Genomic DNA, 22,875 nt, shown 5'->3' with positions numbered 1-22,875 from the left:
ATATAAAACTACTGCAGATAAATTTTTCTTTCATGTTCGGGGCTTTTTGGCTCTCCTAAGGATTACTATAGTCTGCAATAATTTCCAGGTGGATTTCCCTCTGGTTTTGAGAATGTTTCTCTTGCTTTCTTGTTCCATTGCTCCAGTAGCTGGTAGAGTGTACTGCAGGCGTTAACATGGCCTGCTGGAGTAGACCAGCTCCATTGAGCTGCTTCCCTGGAAGCAAACAGTAACTGATGCTAGAGAAATAAGAAGAAAAACAGAGAAAGAGTGGGGTGATACTGCTTCGTGTGTTCATATGATTTGGAAGGTTAGGTGTGTGTGTATAAAGTCATACCTGTGGCTCTGAGCTCTTGAATTCAGTAACTCCAACCATTTATGTTGAAGAGGTGGCTGCTCTTTCAGAATGGCTCTTTTCTGAAAGTCTTCCAACTACCTGTGACACACCAGATAGATGAAGAAACAACTCATGGTGTGATGAAACCTTAAACTTTCCCTCCTTCTCCAGTAGTTCTAAATGGCTTGGAGAAATCAGTGATCCTCGGTTCATTTTCCTTCTCTTTTCTTCAGTTTTATTTTTTTCCCTCTTCTCTGACCACCATTGAACAATGACGTCTTCCTTTCTGCCCATTGGTCAGAGAAGCAGTTGGCTTTATGCTCAACTGTGTTTGACACTTTTTCTTGCATCCATCACTACTAACTCACTAAGAAGTCTTACCAGTTGAGTGTTCTTACAAATAGACAAAAGACCTTATACCCTTTGTTCCCAAATGCACTCCAGTGATTTTTCATCACTCTAGAAAACGTGTGCAATGTGCCACTGATTTTTAAACTGCATAAATACTGTATTTTCAATAATCCCTGACTGCTTCTCCAGACAGTATTCCACACACAGATATTGTTCCCTAAGTTACACCATCAATCAGAAACTGACAAGCAGTGAGATGTAATTTACTGAGATCAAACAGCATTTTCCAGACTCTAAAAAAGTGTTTTTCCATAGCAGGGAGCTAGTGAGTGAAAGAGGCACCAATATTTTTGTGAGAAACTTGGAACATGTGAGCAGGACCATACCCATTTAATAGGTTTCTTAGAAGCTTCTTTTTCCTGATTCATGTTCTTGAAGGAGATGGGTGCTTTTACATTTTCTACCTACAGACAAAACAATATTCTCAGGCTGTTAGTCAATGATTTACACTCCCATAATGTTTTTCTTTCTGGGTGCTTTTCACAGTCCTCAGAGGGTTTGAGGTTTTTTACCCCTTTGTTGTCATCTACGTGAGGGCTGAGCCAGCAGGCTGTGAGCAGTGGATCCTGTGTGTTGAGGAGGGTGGCCCGTTTCCCCGAAGTCCTGACTGTCTGTACTGCAGGTGGTGTCTCTTGCAAAAGACACATCTTAAGCATTCCTGCATTGATTGCTGGGCTGAACTTTCTCTATAACATGGAGACTGCTTGGTATGAAGCCTGGTGACATGTTTCTGCAGGATTAGTGGTTGCTACTTGCTGAAGACAGGTTTAGCATGTTTTAGATAAATGTATTTTACTTCTTCCTTTTCTGTGGTTGGGGTGGCAGTCATTCTCAGACGCTTGTTTTCTTTTCTCTTCTATGTTCATAGACTTTAAGTCCAGAGGGAACATTAGGATCATCTCATCTTGCTGTATAGTGCAGACTGTAAAACTTCACCTGACAACACCTGTAGCAAGCCCATAACTGATTGGTTTTTTTTAGGAAGAGCTGTGTGAAGACTTAATGTATTGGTAGTTCAGAAATTTTACAGGAAGGTATAGGAGAGCAACAGGTCAGAATAAAAATTTCATTTCGCAGTCAACTTTTCAAAACATCAGAAATGTGTATCTCAAACAAAAATGGTTACTAAATTCCCAGGCACACATCTGGGATGCTCTGACAACACATGCAGTCTGTTACCCATGCTTCAGTCGTAACTTGTGCTTTGCAGAGGTTTTGTCAGCTTATGTATTATTCTAGTCAGACTCTTTCATTAGTTTTGTTCTGTTAATTTAGCTGCCTGCTTAGACCAGCCATATTGAAAGGGAGATGAGCTAGCAGACCACAGATGTACGCTGTCCTGGGTTTACCAGGAGCCGTTTTGCTCCTTCTTAGTAACTGGTGCAAGCTCTGTGTTTTGACTTCCAGCCTGGGCAGAGAGCTGATAACACCGATTGTTTTTAATTGTTGTTAAGTAATGTTTATTCTGGCCAAGGACTCTGTGAGCCTCATGCTCTGCTGGGGATGAGGGAGGCCGTGAGGAAGCAGAGACAGGACACCTGACCCAAACTAGCCAAAGCGGTATTCCATACCACAGTACATTGTGCCCAGAGAGGTAACTGGGAGTTACCCCGGAAGGGAAGGGACTGCAGGGTTGGAGGAGGTATCGATCAGTGCTTGGCTGGGGGGAGTGGGGCGAGTTATCCGTCAGCTGGTGCTGAGGTGTTGTATTCTTTCCTCTTGTTATTTCCTTTCTCATTATTATTATTGGTGGTAGCAGTAGTGATTTGGGTTATACCTTAGTTACTAAACTGTTCTTATCTCAACCCGTGGGAGTTGTGTTCTTTTCGATTCTCCTCTCCGTCCCTCCAGGAGCAGGGGGAGTGAGTGAACGAGAAGGAGGGGAGTGAGTGGACGAGGTTTGTGGTTGGGTTTAAACCACAACAACGCTCTCTTAGTTTTTAAGAATGAAGCAAAGTTCTCATGAAATTTCTGACATTTGTACATGAGGTCATACCGTGTCACAGTGTGTTGCATATAGTGATGGGCTAAGTTTTCTGAATGGCAAAACACCATCATTCAACCTCCTTGGAATATGAAGTGGTTCTAAGTAAAGTGGTTTTGCTTCCAATTATGCACAGCTGCTGCTCTTCCAGCTGAAACTGGAAAGAAATGAGGAGAAAAAGAAGATAAACCAATGACAAATGGCAGAAGAATGTTTTCAGAGGGCTCTCTTAATTCACCAGATTGTAATTTTTATATAGTAATTTCTAGGTAGGAGAGGGATTTTGTACCCTACTTGGAAAAGGTTTTTCCTCTCCTTTTTTCTGCAAAGCCAGTGAGATGACGTTGTTGTCAATCTGTGTGCATGAAAAACATGCTTTAAAACATACCTTTGTTTTGGAAGAAGCCAAGGTGAGAGATCCTTGTGCAAAAACTGGAGGGATTAGAATGGGGTCACAGCAGAATATTTAATCTCCAAAAGCCAAGAAGCCAAGAGCTCTTTGATTGCTGTGGCACAGAGCTTTTTTTTTTTTTTTTTTTTTTTGGGTGGGGGGTGTTTTGTTTTTGGCTTTTTTTGGTTTTGTTTGGGGTTTTTTTGGGGGGGGGTTTTGTTCAGGTTTTTTTTGGGCGGGTGTTGTTTGGTTGGTTTTGTTTTTTTGTGGGGTTTATTTTGCTTAGTTTTTTTAAGGGGCCTTTTCAGGGTTTGCTCACAGCCCTGAATTGAATAGCACCTTCCACTGATTTTGGGTCAGCCCATCCTGCATCCTGTTTGTGAAATAACTGCACAAGACCTTAGCTTTAGAGAGCTGATCACTCATTCCTGGTCCACTGATTTCACTGAGTAAAAGTTGAGCATTCACTTATGTGTATGGGAGTGTTTTCCAGGTTTGGAACAGTGGCACAAAATTTAACATTCAGATAGAAGGATGCAAAGGAGAAACATCCCTCTATTTGCAGACACCTTTAATTTTAAAGTAGTTACCTTGACTTAAAGTTGGCATGGAATAAAAGTTCCGCTTTGTCATTATTATGTGAAATGTTGAGGTAATGATTCTGTGTGTCTTTGTCAGTGGTGAAGGAGATGGCTTGCATTGAACATGTTGCTGTAGCTACTGAATGGATTTGAATTTTTGTTTTCTTAAGTGTGAGGATGGTTGAAAACACAAGTAATGAAGCACTGTAGCCATGCTGTATTTGCAGCTTCAACATAAAGCTGGAGCCTGAAGCTCTTCCCAACACAAATAAGAAAAACTCATAAAAAGCGTTCATTTTGATACGGAAAAAATCAGCAGTTTTGTGTAAATCATCTTATGAAGGAGAACATTCCTGGTAACAGGATTTTTGTCAGCAGAACAGCTTCTAACACTTCCAAAACACTTTTTCACTGTGCTTTCTAGAAGGTGAGTAACAGATGTCCCCAGCTTTGCAGCTGTGGAAGTCAAGGTGGCACAGACTTTTCCAGGGTCGGCATTTAAAGACTCAGCCTCCTGTCTCTCTGCTTAAGACAAAATTTCATTTTGGCAAAAGCATCACTGGAATGCAAGGAATGCCATGTGTGCCAGGAACATACAGGAGAGGTTGATGTTTCTTTCAGACCAGGTTACCACGCACCATAGTTACACCCCTTTCTGAGGTTTCCTACATAGAGTGTTTTCGCATGAGCCTGTATCCTTGAAATGCCACACGAGATCCTTCAGAGCCACAGATGGCACCTAGTTGTAGGACCGGAGAGGTCAAGGAGCCCTGGTTTGCAACAAGTTTTTGAGACCATGTCCTTGAACCGGAGCTGTTTTCTGCAAACATTCAAGTTACACAGATGACACTTCCATCAGAGCAGCCTGGTTTGGTATGGCTAAGAAATTACCTGGTAGAGCAGGAAAAAGCCTTGTACCTATCTGCTCTTTATTTGCAGCCAGCTGAGAAGATGCACTGACAGAACTATGCTGAAAAAGTAACTGTGAATTGGGACAGAATAATAGAAAACAGCCCAAATTCTCCTCCAGTAGAGGGCTAGAAACAGTCTGTGTAAGCTATAGAGTATCTGTTTCTGTCCCAAGATGTCCAAGTGGTGTTGAAGTGTGAGAGGTAGCACTTCTACTCCTTTTTGCACACTTCTTCAGTAGAGCATCAGCAGGCGTATATCTTGAATTTGGAGGGGTTTCAGCCACAGAGTATGTGGGGAGGACAATATTTTGCTCCCAGAACTGATACAGTGAAGCAATATTTAGTCTGTGTGTTTTGTGTTTATGTCTGTGCATCTTTTGTTTAAAAACTGACCTGTATTTAAGAGTATGCTGTCCTTAGTGGTGAAGGAAGAAGCAGTGTTTGATGAAAACTTGAGACTATATTTTCCACCAACTGTCCACCTTACACCAAACTTCTAGAAGTAAATTTTGAAGTAAGACAAAAAAAAGGAAGGGGTAATCTAAATCTGCAGGTTTTTTACAGTCAGTTCAAGGGGGTCACTTGGACTTTGCACAACCTTTTCCTGGTTTTTGGTGTATTCACATTATCCCTTATACACTTAAAGTCCCAATGGCTGTGCCGTATGTGGCTTCCCTTAGGCACTCGTTGCAAGGATGGCAAGTAGATTTTATACTGCAGTTCTGCAAGCCGTGGTTTACAGTGCTTGTTGAGCCTGTGCATTGCAACATTTTACAGGTATCTTGAGGCAGGTGCCCTTTTAGCATATCATTTGCATTTTCTAGAAGAAGTTTAATTTTGGGCTTACCTTACTAGGTAGTCGTTGGGCTCGGGGACTTTTTATCTTTTAAACAAGCAAGTTGATAAGCCTGATTTGTGACATTCTTATTAATACTTCATCATTTCATGTTACATATTTCATCATGTAACCATAGCTATCAAAATACATTTGAGAATGGAAAGCATACTCATTGTAAGCTCTGATAACTCATTTTTCTGTATATTGAAGCCTTCCTGTACTTCATTGGTCTGTGTTGTAATTGAGGTTGTATTGGTGAAGATTTGACCGAAACTAAAATAAATTTATACAGTCTGCAGGGAGTTTCTGAAAAGAAATTAGTGTAAGTATTTGCTTACATCCCATTCTGTTGCAGTTTCTTCCTGATTAAAAGGCCTATGTTAGTGTTTCCTTCTCTAAATGTAACCTTCATGTTATGCTCACTCAAAAGCATACAGTACTAAAACATGTGCAGCAAAGCAACTTTGCATTGAACAGTTGCGGAATAACAGGTTTCATTCGTAAGTTTTCCTCATTCATGCCAGGGTGGCTGATGAGCCCTTGCCATTTGTTGCAGCGGAAGCTGCTGGTCCTGCCGCAGGAGCAGCTGGACAAGCTGTATTGTTGATGTCCAGATATTTCTGGACTGAGGTCTTAGCATGTTCCAGGAGGACTGCTAAGCTGTCATGAAACTATGCGTGAATGCTTTCATTTGTCAGTGCCCTGGCAAGAGAGAGTGGGACAGCCTGAACCCTCAGGAGATGCAGTGGGACCCCTTACACCCACACCAGCAAAACCGCATCCACCCAGAAGGGGGTCAGCCTGGACTGTTACGAAGCAGTCAAAGAAAGGGTTAGGGTGACAACAGTGCATCAGGGAGCAGGCACTGGGGCAAGTGATGCCACCTTGACAGCACACTGCAGAGTGCATGTCCCATACCAGGCTGGGTCCCATACCAGGCGTCAGCATCTCTCTGCAAGACTGTCAGGGTGCAGTGCTGTGGGGTAAGTAATGGCTCTGTTTGCTTTCCCCAGACACCTTCCATCTTCTCCTTTATGTTCTCTAATGTGGAACAGTCTGCCTTGCACACTTAGCATTTCAGAGCCACATGTTAGAGACCAGGGTTTTTTACCCACTGTACCGCTACCAGTTTGCATGGGATTGAGGATGTTACTATAGCTGATTGAGCAGGTGGGGGATTTTTCCTCACACCTTAAAAGATGTTGGATACTTCACTGCAAAAATCCACACCATCCGTTGAACTGCTTCCTGTTATGCCCAGTGTGTCTTTGACGCTCTGGATTTTGCTACCTCTGGACACAGAGTTTTTCTCACTGGAAACAGAAATTGTTAGCAATAATCAGTATTAAAACTGACTTTACCATAAAGTGCTAAAACAAATGAAGACTTCTTGTCAGGGTGGTAGGGATAACAGTGTGCTTACAAAGGCGTGATTTTGTAACTGTAACAAATAGTGATACTGCTTGCCTCTTCGCTTTGCTTTAATGATGTGCAGATGATGTTCATGCTCATAACTTGACTTGTTAAGAGGAGAACTCACTCTGTTCAGCTGTCATCTGTTATGTGTGTGAGGGTCTCTGTAGAGCACCTCAAAGTTAATGCCAGCTTTGCAGCTCAGATGAGGGTCTCCAATTGGGTTAATTCTTCTGCAGCTGCTTCTGCTTCCAAAGCAACCTTCTGCAGATTCTGAGAAACTAGGAAAAGAAGCATTTGCTGCTGATGTCTAAAGAAAAGGGAAAAGAAAAAGTGAAAATTACTAAGGCTCTGTACCTCTAGCAAGGAGGCAATGAGCTGAACTGTGACACTTTGCAAGAGGTTATTACAGTCTGTGGCACTGCTCCCACACCAGGATGATAGCAGGGAATAAAGAGAAGGGTAACATCTCTCCGCACTGCCATGCTTGCATGCCATGGGTAGTCTCCTTTCTCTGTGCATTATATCCTGTTACAAGGGTAAAATTCCACAGAAGAGAAGTAGCTTTCCCACAGACTGGGAGTAAAGGAGCTGGGGGACAGTCAAGAGCTATGTGTAACTGCACAAGATACAGGGGAATCATGGTGGGTGAGCCGACAGCTCATCACTCATTCTCCCCATTTTATAAATACACATATTTATATTGCATGTGTAAATAATACTAGCATACGTTGCCTGCACGTGATGTATGTAACCCTGCAGGGCAGGGTAGGGGACGGATACCAAGACTACTCAATGGGCTTTCTTAATTTATCAACCATTAGCGTACCTGCCCATCAAATGTTTTTAATTCTATGCTTCAGTGTAACCAATGAGTTTATTTCCAGTGCTCCTCACAGACATAGCTTAGGCCAAGTACAAGTTGAATAACCTTCAGGAAAGCTGTGCTGTCCTTCTCTTGGCCGCTGTCTTTGAAAATTGCCTGCAGAGTTAGTGAGCAGGAACAGTTAAGATTTACAAACAATGATGAAGCTTGTCATGCATCTTTCACCATTCATCATCTGGGTGCCGTGGCTGGGCGGTGAAGTGTTCTTCATAAAAACCAGCTCAGTGTGAAATACACCTCGCAGCAATGTTTACTGCTCTGAAACTCGTCAGCAGCCCTTTATAGTAAATCCAGATTGCGATGTGACATTACAGTATATCATTGCAGAGCGCGCTGGGGTTTACACTAGGAATGAGTGCAGTTCACACCAGATGAGATGTCGAAATTGAGTTATGTAGGAATTTGGCTGTTATATGGGGATAGCTTTTGTTTTCTGAGGACTGAAAGTTAGCTTTATATATATAATATATATAATCTACACATACCTGTACTTGTGTGGGGGTGCCTATATCGATACAGAGATACATATACATGGATATATGGATACACACATGCTATGTGGACATTCTGTATACAAATAACTGCATATGTTCAAATACAGATTTCTCTGGTGGGACTCTTATTTTTGTGCTGTTTCTTAAAAAGTATTTCAACATTTCGTTGAAGAGCTGCATTTTAACATCAGCTTTTCAGCAAAGTAGCCTTTTATTTTCAAAACATACTCTTGAAAATGCAGTTCTTTGGATATCATAGTTTTACGATTCCACGCTAGCAATACAAAATGAGAATTTTCCTAAGCAGTTTTTGGTTTACATTAATTGTTTTGGGGTTTGTTTGGGGTTTTTTTTGTAGGGTTGTCATAGCAGATCCTACCACTGGATTTCTCAGTAGCAAAGGCAGAGGACCTGTGAGGCGAGTGTTACATACAGCCAGTTTGCTGGCATTGCGAGAAGTGAGGTGCATGTGAGTGCGCCCTGTGGGCAGGCAAGCTCTGTTGAGGCAGGGTGCTGTGGAAGCAGCTCAGCTGGAGGAGGTCACTTCTGAGATGCAGAGCTGATACAGCCTGCTGGTAAACACTGAAACAGAGCTAAGGCCCATTGCTGGGGTTTGGGTTGGGTGGGATTTTGTTGGGTTTTTTTCTTTTCCTGTGAATGTCTCCCAGAGCTTGAAACATGAAACTTTGAGCTGCAGATTTGGGGGAAATTTACCCATAACCCTAAAACAGAGAAGCTGCTGGTTTATCTGGCTGTGTGCTGATGTTTTTCTCTGCTTGTTTTGGTCTCTCCAACTGCAGCATGGACAAGGGGTCATTGAGAATAAGAAAATATAGTAGGTGCCTTTGTCCAGTTACGTAAGTAGGAAGTTGGTGCAGAATATAACTACAGCATTTTGTCCATGAGTAAATTGAGGCTGACTCTTTGGGAGAAAAACCTGCTGTCCTGTCTAATTGGTAGTCTAAGAAATATCCCTGGAGTTAAACAGCAGTAGCCACATTAAGTGGAAAGCACTGTGTTGATGGACCTACAGAGAAGGACAGTAACTTGCTTTAGTGAATGTTACATATTTCAGTGGCAGTTAAGTGGTTAAAAAGAAATGAAAGAAAAGATCCAGGATAGACCAGCAAAGTTTTTACGTGTTTCCTGTAATGTTATTTCAGTGCTGTACTGCAAAACCTGGAAATGAAGTTACATGTCACTGTCTAGTGCTGTGATTGCTTTGTCCTCTGTCTTTGAAACAAAGCTGGCATGCTCTGGGCTGGAGTCTGTTGGTTTTATCGTTGCCTGGCTTTTCAAACAGAGGGAGAGGTGGGATGTTTGAAATACTGTTACATTTGCTTTTAGATTTCTGAGACCATTGCTCACATATTAAATACAGTTCAGAAGTGGAAAAGGAGTAAGACTGCAGTTGATACTAGCAGAGAGGAGAGATAGCTATACTTCATTTGTCCTCCTCAGCTGTTTTCATCTCCGGTAGTTGTTTTTGCTTTGAATGCTAATCCTGCAAAGAAATAATAGTTTTGTAGCTCATAACAGTTTCCATAAATGTGCTTACTGTTACTGATTTTATTTAGTTGATTTACTCTGTTCTTCTAAAAAAATCTGACACTGTAATGTTTACTTTTTAGTCTGCTGCAGCCAGTATAAAGGTAAAGCTTCAGATCCACTAATCGTGTAAATACAGAGGCTTCCAGGCATACCAGTAGCATTCTAGACTGTTTGTATTCATAATTAGCTTAATGATACAGTATTCATCTTTCTTGCTTCTATACCAGAGGCCTTAAAGGATCCACTGTTTCTTGGGGATGATGGCAGGTTGAGAGGGTAGAAATGTTAAGCATTATTTATGGTTTATCTTTTTTTTTTCAACTTTATCCTTTTATTTTGAGAGGGGAAAATTCGAACATCTTTTATGTTACTCTTGTGGCTTGAATTAGAGGGGTGGAGAGTAAAGCCATCACTCATAATGCAGTGGTGTCAGGTGCCAGAATGTTGCGTATAAAATCAGTGGGATGTATTTCTTCACAACCTTGACTGCTTTATGTATCTGTTCAGTTCCTAGTAACTTTACTAAGCTGCAGTCTTCATACATATATATATATATATATGTATATAGCAAGTGGTGCCTTGACATAGGGATGTTATAATAGCCTTAGGAAGCTTGAGGCCTTAATGAATACTCAGAACACTGTTGTAGAGCTTGTCATTTAATTGCCTATTCTTGCAGGTGACTTACTCCTCTTGGCAGTGTCTGCCATACATAGATTGAAAGAGACTGTCAGGTGTTAGGGCAGGAATTGGGAAAAATAACGCAGAAAGGTGCCACATTAACACTATTATTTAGTGCAGTGCTAGCATCCTATTGTTGCTGTCCAGACATCTCCAAATCAGAGTTAAATGGGTAAGTGCTGGCCTGGATTAAGGGAAAAAAAAATGTAGCTAGTATGCCAAGTTACGTAGTTTAATTTTATGTTGTTTTCTCACATACTTACAAAGGTCTAAGGGTGAGGGGAGTAGCATTTTGTTACAGTGACCCTGCAAGGGATCACAGCAAACTTATCTGTAGAGCGCTGTAAAAATTGTCCAGGAGGAAATTGCTTGGAGTAGGGGAAAAAAACCTCACACCACAAGTAAGCTAGCAGTATGTTGGCTGATTATAATGAGTCTTATAGCATCCAGGGGTTGTCAGTCATACCTTAATGTTTATAGAAGTGAAAAGTCAATGTGTAGTTGTTTAATTTGACATGACTCTCAGGCTGAGAAAGTGTAATCGCTGGAGGGGACAGTTAAGTGGCTGTGCTCCCTGACAGCCTGTCTCGCTCTGACTACTGCACTAAACGCTTTCCTGATGAGCGATAGATTTGTTTAAATACCAGGATAATTGCTAGCTACAGCATCCAGCACTCTTTTAATGCCTTGTACTACATCTGTATTAGCTCTTGCCTGAGGCTGTTTGAGGTTCCTGCAGAAGGCATGTACCTTCAATTACACTGTTCTGCTTTGGGTTTTGAAGGGCAATTGTTGCAGAACTAAATAGGCTATAATAAATTATATTTCGTTTCTTCCAAACCTGTTGAAGTAGGTCAGACATGCAAGTGTTATAGCTGCTTTCTGCTTGTGACATTTTATTAGTCTGCCGTGCCGAGAACACACAAAGAGCTATTTAGACAAAGTATTTTTTTCACTTTAAAAAATGGAAAAATACCAGACTCATCTTGCTACACTGGTGCAAAGCCAGTGAACTTGTTATGCATGCTATAAAAGTATTTGCTTCCACACATGTAAGTAAGTTCACATCCAAATGCATATTCAGGCTCGTTGTGCATAATCAGAATAGGAAAGGGATTCTGCTTTCCCCTCTGTAATTAGGAAGGTGTCACCATTTTCATTAACTGCTCTTGGGTTTTTAGGACCTGAAGTGTCTCAGTGGTTTCTGCCAGGGAGGCTGCCTGCTGATTCCTACGAGCAAGGGCCAACACCTCCCCAACACTTAGATCCCTGAAGTGTACCCCACCTCTGCTGCAGAAGGGTCTACCCAGCTTGGCACCTGCAGGTTGTACAAGAAGTCAGAAGAGCAGGAAGGAAGCATCGGTGCTCAGATGGGCACGTTACAGCTCGCTTTAAAACCTTTGAAAGGGATTGCAGGGGGAGCATTTATTTTTTAAATATGATTATCTTAAAAGTCTTCATTTGTTGGGATTCATTTTAGTATGTGGTCCGTTAAGAGTGGGAGCCAAGTTAACCACATAGGACTCCCTGTAGTTCATTTTGAAATAAAGCAAACAATTGTGATTTTGTTTCTTCTTTAATGCTGGCATTTACATCTTTGTGTTTATTTCCTGCTTTTTTGTAGTTTTACACCATCAGTTTTAAAACTCTGTGCTTTATGTTTATCTTGCAGTATCTGTTAAATCGGTTAAGTTTCACAGGTAGAAGGCTTTGCATAAGGCCTGAATCACACCCGATGCCCTGTGGCTAACATGTTTATTAACCCCCAAGCATGGCAGTAATCATGTCTTAGACTGCTGAAAGTGAAAGAATATTTTTAGTCCAGTTTGTCACTGGTTTTGTTTCCTTTCTGGACATGAAAGAAAAAGAAAAATCAATGAGCTCTCTCTCCTGTTTGTTTCTAAATCATTTTCCCTTTCAGGTTCTGTTTCAGAGCAGTTGCAAACACTTCAGGGAGTGTTTTATTTTCCCACCTTGAAACAACAATGGTAGGTTTTTTAGCAACTTTTTGCGTTGGCTTTTGGCTATATAAAACACATTTCAATAAATTTCAGTCTGAGCCAGATTTGAGCTAGCCGTGTACCCTTAAATACAGTTTAAAATTTCCTGAATACTCTAAATCAGGACTCTGCTCATCTCAGTTTTTGCTGTCCCCTTTCTTGGATAAATATGAACTTACAGTTCAAAAAGCTGTCTCTACCAGCTGTGTCAACACTTTCTGCCCCAATTCTTTTCTGAGTTACAAGTGTTCCCAGGGACTTTAATTTTGTGGATTTCATCTCTAATTTTTCCAAAGCATAAATAGTGTATGTAGGTTTTCGCAAAGAGAGTCTGCATCAGAGTGAACCAGCTCTGGCTTGCTGTATTCTGTTACACGGATGCTTTTGCAGGGACTAACCCAAATGAAGTTGAAACTGCCTAAGCTAAGTAGTTAAGAAGGAGTAAGGAGAGAGGAATGTGGGTTGGCCTGGCCCCTAGTTTGAAGGTAATTGCCCCTCCTCAGCCATGGGGCTGACCTCTGTACCTCTGACTGTCTACTGTCCAGCTTGGATCACTTCGTCTGCTTTTCTCGCTGCATTCAGTTGCTGTCTGTCAGCTACATGTGTGAAGGAACACTGCTTGCCCTGTCCTCTAAGTGAGTGAAAAAGCCTGCCTTGACAGATACTCAGTCATTCTGCACAGTGCAGGTTCCTTGCAGCCCCTGCTCTCCCCTCCTTCATCACCCCTTGTCTGTGGTGGGTTGCATTAGGTCTCTGTGATGCAGCAGACGATGAGCTCCACTTTTTGCTTCCCTTCTCTCTCTTGCCCTTATGGTGTTTAATCAGTTTTGTATTGACAAGAGTTGCAGTCAGCCCTATTGAAATTAATTGAGGCATAGCATTAGAGTGGTCCTTTTGAAGGCAGGCAGCCTTCAAATCAGCCACCAGTAGCTGGATTGGCCCACTAGACCTGAGGAACCTATCTTAAAATTTTCACTGCAGCAGATGACAGTAAGAGAATTCTGCTTTTCTGCTTTTTTTTTATTTTAGAGCTTTTCTGCCACTTGAAAAACATGATTTAAGGTTTGCCTTCCTGACTGCAGACCATGGTGAGCAAGGGCAAGGGAAGCACATGTTGAAAATTGGTCAGATTCTAGTAACCTTAGTAAGGAAAGATGGCATTAGAGCACTGAAGTGACCTAGTACCCTTGTAGGAGACTGAAACAACTGAAGGTTTAAGGCCCTGTTGATGCACAGCTTGTAGATGGTTAACTGGGATCTCAGGAGTCTGGCCCTTCCTGGCAAGGCTGCTAATGTCAGGATCCCGAAGAAAGCACTGAATGCTGGTGGGTTGACCATATCAGCAGGTCTGCATCACCATGGCCCTAGGAAGTCAGCAGGACCTCCTTAGCCTGGGGCAGTGCTGCTGGCAGCATCACTGGGTACAGCCCTTGCCCTCCGGCTGATGGTACATGGTCAGCCAGAGACTGGCCCTTCACCTCGGAGCAGGACCAAGCCTCTGCTGCACCAGCCTTTCACAGTCTGCATTTAATACTCGTTTTGTGTTGGTGGAAATAAATATAAATATAATGCAGCGGGTCTGTCTCAAGCCTAATGTTGTGTGAAACTTCATTTAACTTATTTGACTACCTCAAAAATGTTTTGTGTTCAGTTTTTGTCCCTATTTTCTCAAGTATTGTGACTTATTGCAGTGAGGTTTCTAAACTTCAGAGGGCATCAATCTCACTTTAAAATAAGTGGCAACATTTTCACTCTGTTCATGCATAAACCCATCTTGTGCTGCATATTTCTTCAATACTTGCTGAACCATTTTACTGCAAATCTGCTTGACTTGCTTCCGAATTAGAGCTAATATTAAAAATGGTAATGCCATGGTAATACTAAGTCACTTAAACGGGCTTTTTGAATTGCAGATTCACTTAAATTGTAAGCTTAAATGGTAAGGCCGCTTCCTTCTTCCCTCTTGTTGAATTCTGGGCACAGTGGTTGATGCCTCATTCATGATCAAGTTGGTGACAAACCTGCTGCTGCTTTTGCTAGTGTGATGTGAGTTGCAGGCTCTTGTTTTGTCCATTGCCAGCAGAGAAGCTTGCATTATAGGAACACGGGGGGGGGGGGGGGGGAAGAGAAAAAAATCTATTATTTGCAAGTGAAAAATCTGTTTATTTACTGTAACAGATCACTTGCATTTTCTCTGATTGTTTAGTAATTTCTTGATTTCTAAAAGCTTGCAAATTGTGTCCAAAAAAATATTTGAAGCTGTATAGTATGACACTTTTGCACTGAGCCAGTGTTTTCTAAATTTAAAACCCTCATTAAACCTGAGAGAGCTGAGGCCATCATTATTAGCTGTTTGGTTACTCTTTGAGCATTAGGACTGATGTCAGGGGGCATGGCTTTCATCCTTGTTCTATAGATTAAAAGTGAAAAAAAATGTGAAGGGGGGAGACCAAAACTAGCATTTATATGGCTAGTCCTGGTGTTACACAAACTGTGGTATACCTCTTTTTTCTGTGATACGCTGGTGAAGATAAACAGTCTTTCTGACCCAAGAACATTCAGCCAAATGACCCAAAAGAGACATTCAGCCAAAATACTGTTATGTTTGGATTTCTGTGCTGAACACCAAAAAGTTATACGTGATTATTAAAGCTGTTAGGATCCTATTTCCTTCCTTTAGTACAGCTACACAAGGGAGAAACCTAGAGCCTTTTTTTTTGACTCTCCACATATTCTGCTGCTTGATAACATTATCTTGAGCCTTGTGTGCACTTTCTCCTTTAAAATTACCGTTGTTTTTCAAAACACATTTTTTTTTGCCACAGCTACTGCAAATGGCAATGAATTTTCTAGGTAGGACAGCTGATGCTTCCAGAGGTAGGTATTCATGAAGAACTTCTCATTCAGACAGGTTTCAAATACATATACCAAGTAAAACAAAGGCAACTATGTTGTAGTGAATGCCCAGAAGCATATGAGGAGTCAGGATTCTGTAGCTATCTCCTGTGTTGCAGTGGACTTATATGCAGCCTCTGAGGTCTTCCCTCAAAACAGGGAGTAGCCCCCACACCTTTGAAGTTCCCTTCCAACCCAAACTATTCTGTGAGTCCTGCCTGTAGACTGGTGTTGTAGGCAGATTGTTGCTGATTTTGCTTTACCACCAGAGGTTGTTGTGTACTCACATGGCTGCATGGCCTCCTGACCAGGATGTGTTGAATGGTTTGTTTTTGGAGATCCCTGCCTTGCTGCTGTGCCCAGCAATGGGATAGCCTAGGGAGTCTCAAGCCTCCTGGCCCATCAGACGGCAGTTTTTGCAAAACCAGTCCTGGCAAGATAAAATGCCCAGAATAGATGTTTGGGCATGCACACTGGTAGGTGGCAAGATTATATTTTTATCGTGAGAAATTACTGATACATGCGTGTTTCAGTCTTGTTAGAACAGTTTTTAATTACTAGAGGAATAAGACAAATAGTCCAAAAAGTGGATTTGAAGTCCATTTCTTCTCATAGCTGCCAGTCTTCTGAGTGCAACACACCAAGGGCATCCTTTTTTTCAAAGGAGAATCAGTCTCCAGTGTTGTGTGTAGAACAGAGCAGTAGTATATGACCTCCAGGAATAAAGAGATGAAAGGTCCGAGCTTTGTCACAGCCTTGCTATGTGATAAAGCAGATCGCTTCATTCCTCTGAGATTTCTTGCTGCTCCTCAGCTAGGGGCAGATCTCTCAAATACCCCTGTCCCTCACAGCCACTTTTTTATATGCCTTTTTTGGAAATCGATGCTTCCTCATATGCTTCCATATCTGCTCTCTAATCTTAAAATGGTTTGTTGGGATTTTGTTTTCCTTCTTATTCCCCCTCCCCCCCAACATTGTCTCTTTGTTGGACTCTGGTTAAGAGCACAGCCATGCAAACCGTGGGGTTTTCCTTGCCATAGTGGGCTGTGAATGTCTGTGGGAAGTAAGGATATTTAAAAGTAGGTCTGCTGGTAGTCATAACACAGAGTCACAGCCCGAAGGAGAGACGTGCATCTTTCCAGTACTGGCAGTACAAAACCAAAGGGACTGCATGTTCAGAAGCAAAATTGGTTCTCCAGTATAATTCACTTTGTTGCTGTGCAAATGTGTGCATAGGACAATGCAGCTTTAAGTAAGTGACTGGAGAACAGTAGGGAGGGAAAAAGGAGATGCCTGTAGTATTTCATCAGGATGCCTTTTCTTCATAGTATTAATGCCAGGTTAAAAATACCTCAAATCTATGACCTCAGCTCAGCTCTTTTGTGGTACTGAAGTTATCAGGCTTCTTGTGTAATTGTACAGAATGTTTACATTTAGAGATGACCCAAAAAATCCTCAACAGAAGTGCATATTTTCCTTTTTGCCCAGCAGTGGGAAGTGTCTGCTTTATACTGAGCTGTCCCATTCCAGGAGAACATGTCACTTCATGCCTTTGAAAACAGAAAACATCTGTGTGAAACCATTCACATCTTTTTGGGAGGACTGGCCATCAGGGTTCTGATGGTGGAATATAAACTGGGAAACTTTCTGCTGATTTATACCTTGTTGAGCTTGAGCAGAGTGAGCATTTCTGATAAATACCATGCACAAGAGGTGGGTAACCATGCACTTGTGCCCACCCAAAACCAAGTTTTTACCACCTCTATTCCACATGTTGCCTTTTGATCATTCAAAACAAGGGTGCTCATCTCAACACACCTGATCCTCTTTCTCTGAGATGGTTCACCCTCTGCCTTTCCTGTCCTGCAGCAGTGGCTTAGAGACATCAATCAAGTTAGCCACATAATGTAACACTGATGATACCAGAGAGCGTTGGTCCACCAGTAAGTACTGTTGTGCTCTGGATTGTGTCTGCAAACATGTAGGGTGATCCCTTGTAATGAATTGGTATAGTTTCAGGGTAGGTTTTGGAGTCTCAGAAAAAAAGCCTTTGCTTCCCAAATGTCATCTTTATATCCTCCCTGTCTCACTGGTCGTGGGTGAGAAGTGGAAAGCCTTGTTTGATTGTTTCACATATTATTGTAAGAGAATTTAAAGCCAGAGGTGAGGGAGTCAGCAGGAGGATTTTTTCTTAAGCTTCTGGTTTCTAATTACATCAGTTACAGTCCTGCTTTCTTAGTTGCTAAAAGTGCAAGCATGAACTGGAAAAGAATGAGATCATCTGTGGTAAAGCACACTGAATAAAGATCTCCATTCACATCTTTACCTTTTATCCCAAGCTCTTAATGCCAAGAATTAATGCTGTTTGGAAATGTACAATGAATGTGCCCTACTGTGGGCATCCAAGTTAATCCTAATTGCTTTAAATGTTATTGAGAAGGGTAGGCATTTGAGAAGGGGGAAGGGACTCAGCTATGAAATAGTATATCTATGTTAGGAGACACAGATGGGGCATATTTTCAGTTACTAGGCTTGTTTTTATTTTTGCATCGAAAAGAAGCTTGTTGCTATTCAGACTGCTTTCAGTGGGAAGGTACCTTTGAATGTATGTTTCTAGAACATTCATTCCAATGAACCAATCATTCATATGGTTTGGTTGTCCTTGTATTAATAACATGCAAGGCAGAAAAGGAGCGCTACTCCTGTTTTCTCCTAAGTTGCTCCACATTGCAGTCAGCACAGAACAGTTCACAACATAGCAATCAAAGCAAACATCACAAAGACATCTCAGCTGGTGTACATAATACATGGAGTTCAGTTTTAAGGCAGATCCGTAACAGAGTTTTCATTAGCCCCTTATAAGTATTTGGCATCAGCCTTCTCTTAGACTAATGCCTCATCTTACTCTCTGCTGGGCATAACACTGCTTCAAAGAAGCTTGCACCTGTGCTATGCTGTGGTGGCCAACTGCAGCAAGCAGAAATCCTTGGCTACAGAATTCGTTCCCGTGGGAGCCATCACCTGGTCCAGGTCTGTGATAGGGCCTGAAGAATAGGAGAAAGACAGTCAATACAGAACGTTTTTAGCACATTGATGCACTTGCAGATGTCGGCAGGAATTCTCAGTGAGTAGGAACCATTTCGTCCCAACATACATCTTGAGCAATAGGAAGGAGTGAGAAATGGGTTTATTTTTTTTTTTTTTAGGTTCATTCCCACAGAGTAGAAGCAAAGGAACTAAAAGATATATGTGATTAATCGAATGTGAACATCCTTCAGAAACATGAGCTTCTGCAGCTTTACAAAGCACAAATCTTTGTCTTCAAAGGGAATACTGAAAACACAGCTGATGAAAGTTTGTCTCTTCATTTCCTTACAGTTTTGCAGCTTCTCTGTGACCTTCTTGCAGAAACCTATCAAGCCATAGGCTCCTGACTGCTGGTGTCTTAGATCTGCACAGAGCAGGATATCAGAGTATGAGACTGATCGCCTTGCATAACTAGTTTACGAAGAACAAACAGCCTGCCACTAACGCTTGTTTCTTTGCCCTAGTTAAAGTCATTAGTCCTCCATCTTTTCTAATAGTGCGTTCACACAGGAATGGATTGCACTAGAGACTCAGTGGAGATAGATTTTCTTTTTGAGCTTTTGTTAAGTAACTCTGTGCTCAAGGTTGAACATCTGGGAACATAGGGTTAAGCACTTCCAAATGTGAGAGACAGCTGAATGGAGATTGCTTAAGATAATCTTGACCTTTCTGCATGTGTTTGCATCAAGATTTCATCTTGTCTATCTTGCCACAATCTACAGCAAAGTCAGGACAGAGTCTGACACTCCTGTTGCCACTCTGATGCTTTCTCCACAACAGGAAAATTGTGGGTTTCTCTCGCGCTCTCTTTTTGTGTGTCTTCTTCTCAGGTGTTTAGCCAGCAACTGAGCTGATTCTGATGGTTCTCTGGTTCTTAGTGCCTGGTTTTGCAGCAGGAGTGGTTTGCTTGTTTGTTTGTTGTATTTGATTTGGGGTTTTTTGACCTAATGCTTCATCAGGCAGTTGCCACATATGTTACAGTAGTTGCTCTAGTTTGGCAGGCAGTTTGCTGGTCGTGGGTGGTAGAGTCAGTGAGGTAACAGGGTACCATTAATGTGGGTGGAAACTGGACAACATTTTCAAACTGAATTTGACTCGTAGTATTCCCACGCCACTGAGCCACCCTGTCTTCAGAGTATTGCTGATCACCCCACTGTGTCCAGTAGGGGCACCAAGAAGACAGGTAGCAGTCCTTGAGATGGTAACGTAGGGAGAGCACCGACACCATTCTCTCATTCTACTACTCACACAGGTACCACGGCTTGCTTCTTGGTTTGACTGTCACCAGTTTCCCAGGCCTTTTTGTTTTTTAAGACACTTCATATGGCATCTGTGGAGCCTGGAGTGCAGGTTAACTGCTTGCTTAGCCACCATCCATTTCCAGTGGCATTTGCCAAAGGAAAATGCTTTGGCAACAGGGGAGAAGGTGACATGAAGAGCAGTTCCTGTTCACCCTCACACCAAAAACCTAGGCACACTTTAGGGATGCTTTGGTGCCCTCGAGCTGCCAGTGGCAGTCTGGTTCTGCTTCCCTCCATCCTGCATGCATGGCTATGCTCGCACGGGTATGTGTGCACACTGGGAAGAAGTGAATGGGCCATAACAGCATGTGTGACTGGCGTACTTACTTATTTTCTTTTTCCCTGGAAAAGAAGGTGAAAGAGTTTTAAAAAATTGATTGTACCTTTCAACTTTAAATCTTTAAAAATTGCTTCTTATTGAGAACTTAATAGTTTCTTAAATGTAAACTTGGGAAAATATTTACTTTTCAAGCATGAATATTGTTCTGCTTTCTCACATCACTGAAAGTGTATTATTCTTTTCAGACCATTGAATTCCAGGGATCACTCACGTTAAAAGTCAATGTGGTTTCCAGTGTCAGAAGACGTGAGGTTTTGTATTTATGGTTAGAATCCCTTCTCGTTCCTTTTCCTGTGTGATACTAGCTGAAAATTTTTCAGATTCATACAGCTCAAAAGTATTCAGGTGCTTTCGTGAGGGTAAAAGGTAATTAGATCAAGGAATGGTCTTTAAAAACTGTCACAGACCCAATTCTGGTACTGTTATTTACACAGGTAAGGGTTGTGTAACAACAGTGGGAGGATCAGCCACAAGCTTCAAGCAGATGAAACTCATGCATTTAAATCAAAAAGAACATGGTTTTTGTTTCTTTGAACTTGGAACTTCTACATTTTATTGCTGTGTGATTAAAACACTGGAACAGAATTGCTCATTTCCTTTTTGCTGCCTTTTTATAGCTACAAGTCCCAGTCTGAATATCTTGCTCTTATTATCAGCGTTGCACCTGCTCACTGCTCCTTGACTTCAATGACTGTCTTGAAAGTCTATCCAAGTAAGCAGTGCTGGTTTAGCTACAGAAGTAGCACTCATTTGCTAAAGGCAGTATGTCAGTAGTGCCAGATCGTTTTTAAAATCTATGTGGCTGTCACTATATACCCTTTTGCACATTCAGATACCAGCATATATATCCCAAATTGCCTAAGTATTAAAGCTGTGATTAATTTGGAAGTCAGTAGAAAAACAACCCATGTTGTTAGGTAAGAGACCTTGAGCCCTTGAGGTGGTTTGTGAGGCCTGTCAGTTGGTGGCTGGAACTGTTTCCATGTAATGACACTTCCCATTTGAAGGTCAGTCAGGATGTCTGATGCCCTGTCATGGTTTAAACTCATCCACACAGCTTGTCCACTCACTCCCTTCTTGCCCTTCCCCTGCTCCTGGAGGGACGGAGAGGAGAATCGAAAAGAATGCAACTCCCACGGGTTGAGATAAGAACAGTTTAGTAACTAAGGTATGACACAAATCACTGCTGCTACCACCAATAATAATAATGATAAAGGAAATGACAAAAGGAAAGAATACAACACCTCAGCACCAGCTGACCAATAACTCAATAACTCGCCCCACTCCCACCAGCCGAGCACCGACCAATACCTCGTCCAACCCTGCAGTCCCCCCAGCCCTTCCGGGTAACTCCCAGTTACCTCCCTGGGCATGACGTGCTGTGGTATGGAATACCGCTTTGGCTAGTTTGGGTCAGGTGTCCTGTCTCTGCTTCCTCCCGGCCTCCCTCATCCCCAGCAGAGCATGAGACTCACAGAGTCCTTGGCCAGAATAAACATTACTTAACAACAATTAAAAACAATCGGTGTTATCAGCTCTCTGCCCAGGCTGGAAGTCAAAACACAGAGCTTGCACCAGTTACTAAGAAGGAGCAAAACGGCTCCTGGTAAACCCAGGACATGCCCCATGAGAAGTATTGGAAGACTGGTGGAGCCCACTGGTCCGGAAGGATTTGGAGCCAGCTCTTGAGGTGCTAAAAACCAGATGTGGGTGTCTATCAAAAAAGTTGCCCTTTGTGTCATTCCCCAGGTTTAGACTGAATTAATAGCTAGCTGCTAGAAAAATAGATCATGAAAATGAAGTGGCAGTTTTGCTGTGGTAGGATTTTAACATACGTGCTCTAGCATGTTGGGTGGGTTTTCTGTTGTATTCTTTCCATTTAGGAAAAAAACTTTCTGTAAGTTTGTCGCAGAGATTTATGTATCTTAGTATTTTAAAATGGGCCTTTCCATCACTCCAGGCACATGCACACTAAAAGTCTTAACAAATCCTTTAAAATAAATAAGCCTCTTGCCCATTTGTCTACTCAGGAGTAAAGAAAAATTTACCCTCTTTCAACCTCAGTCGCTTCCTTCATACTTTTGCCCCACAGTGTGGGAACACAAGAGATTCCTGAATCCTTACAGCATGTCCTAAATCTTAACACATTGGGCTTTGCTAAATCAGAGCAGAACAAGGTTTCAGAGTCAAGAGGGCTGAGCCCTTGAACCAGCCAGCCCCATGGAAGCCACACTACTGTTTGTGTAACATAATATGAGATACCTCATGAAGAGGCGATTCCTGGTGCTAGATATAGCCAGATACAACCAATGTGGTGGTGGCAGGTGAAAGCTAAGGCCCTGAATGACCATTAGAAGCTTGTCTACAGTGCAGGAGAGGCGCTGATTGATGCATTTTCTGAAGGGGGTTTCCTCTCTGGCAGAGTATCTATTCAGTTGTTTCATAGTAGTCATGAACCACTCCAAGTTGCTCACCAGAATAATGTGTAGTGTGTGCTTCAGATAGTGCAAGTGTGGTGCAGGCTAGGGCACCCAATGAATATTGCTTGTTCTGTGAGCCCTTCTTATCAGGTGGGCCAGCTTTCCTTCTAGAGGAGCAGAAATGTTCCTCTGTTCTTCCACTCATTTTTCCTAACCTACATGTTTGCATCTGGTTCAATTTCTAGGAGATCTTGGGCAATAAAGGTTTGTCAGCTCTAAGACAATAGTAGAGTCTGCTGTGATAGGGTGATGTTAGATCTTTATTTGTCCCTGACGTGTATCGAAGGAGAGATG

The 22,875-nt window shown here is 42.1% G+C and overlaps 1 protein-coding gene across 2 annotated transcripts in view; it reads left to right on the top strand.

Annotated features, from left to right (window-relative positions):
• Positions 1 to 22,875, top strand: part of DMRT1 (doublesex and mab-3 related transcription factor 1) — a 57,360-nt gene that overhangs the window by 32,201 nt on the left and 2,284 nt on the right. The window contains exon 5 of one of the 2 annotated variants that reach the window (XM_065663011.1): positions 11,660 to 11,881. The exons of the other annotated variant lie outside the window; for it this stretch is intronic. Coding sequence (XP_065519083.1) covers positions 11,660 to 11,751 — 92 coding nt within the window. The 3' untranslated portion in view covers positions 11,752 to 11,881. Of the gene's footprint in view, positions 1 to 11,659; positions 11,882 to 22,875 lie in introns of those variants that run through there. 2 annotated transcript variants of the gene reach the window in all.

Source organism: Lathamus discolor, chromosome Z (assembly GCF_037157495.1).
Source record: "Lathamus discolor isolate bLatDis1 chromosome Z, bLatDis1.hap1, whole genome shotgun sequence".
NCBI lineage: Eukaryota > Metazoa > Chordata > Aves > Psittaciformes > Psittacidae > Lathamus > Lathamus discolor.
The sequence above is the reverse complement of the archived record's forward strand: the minus strand, read 5'-3'. Positions and strand labels throughout refer to the sequence as shown.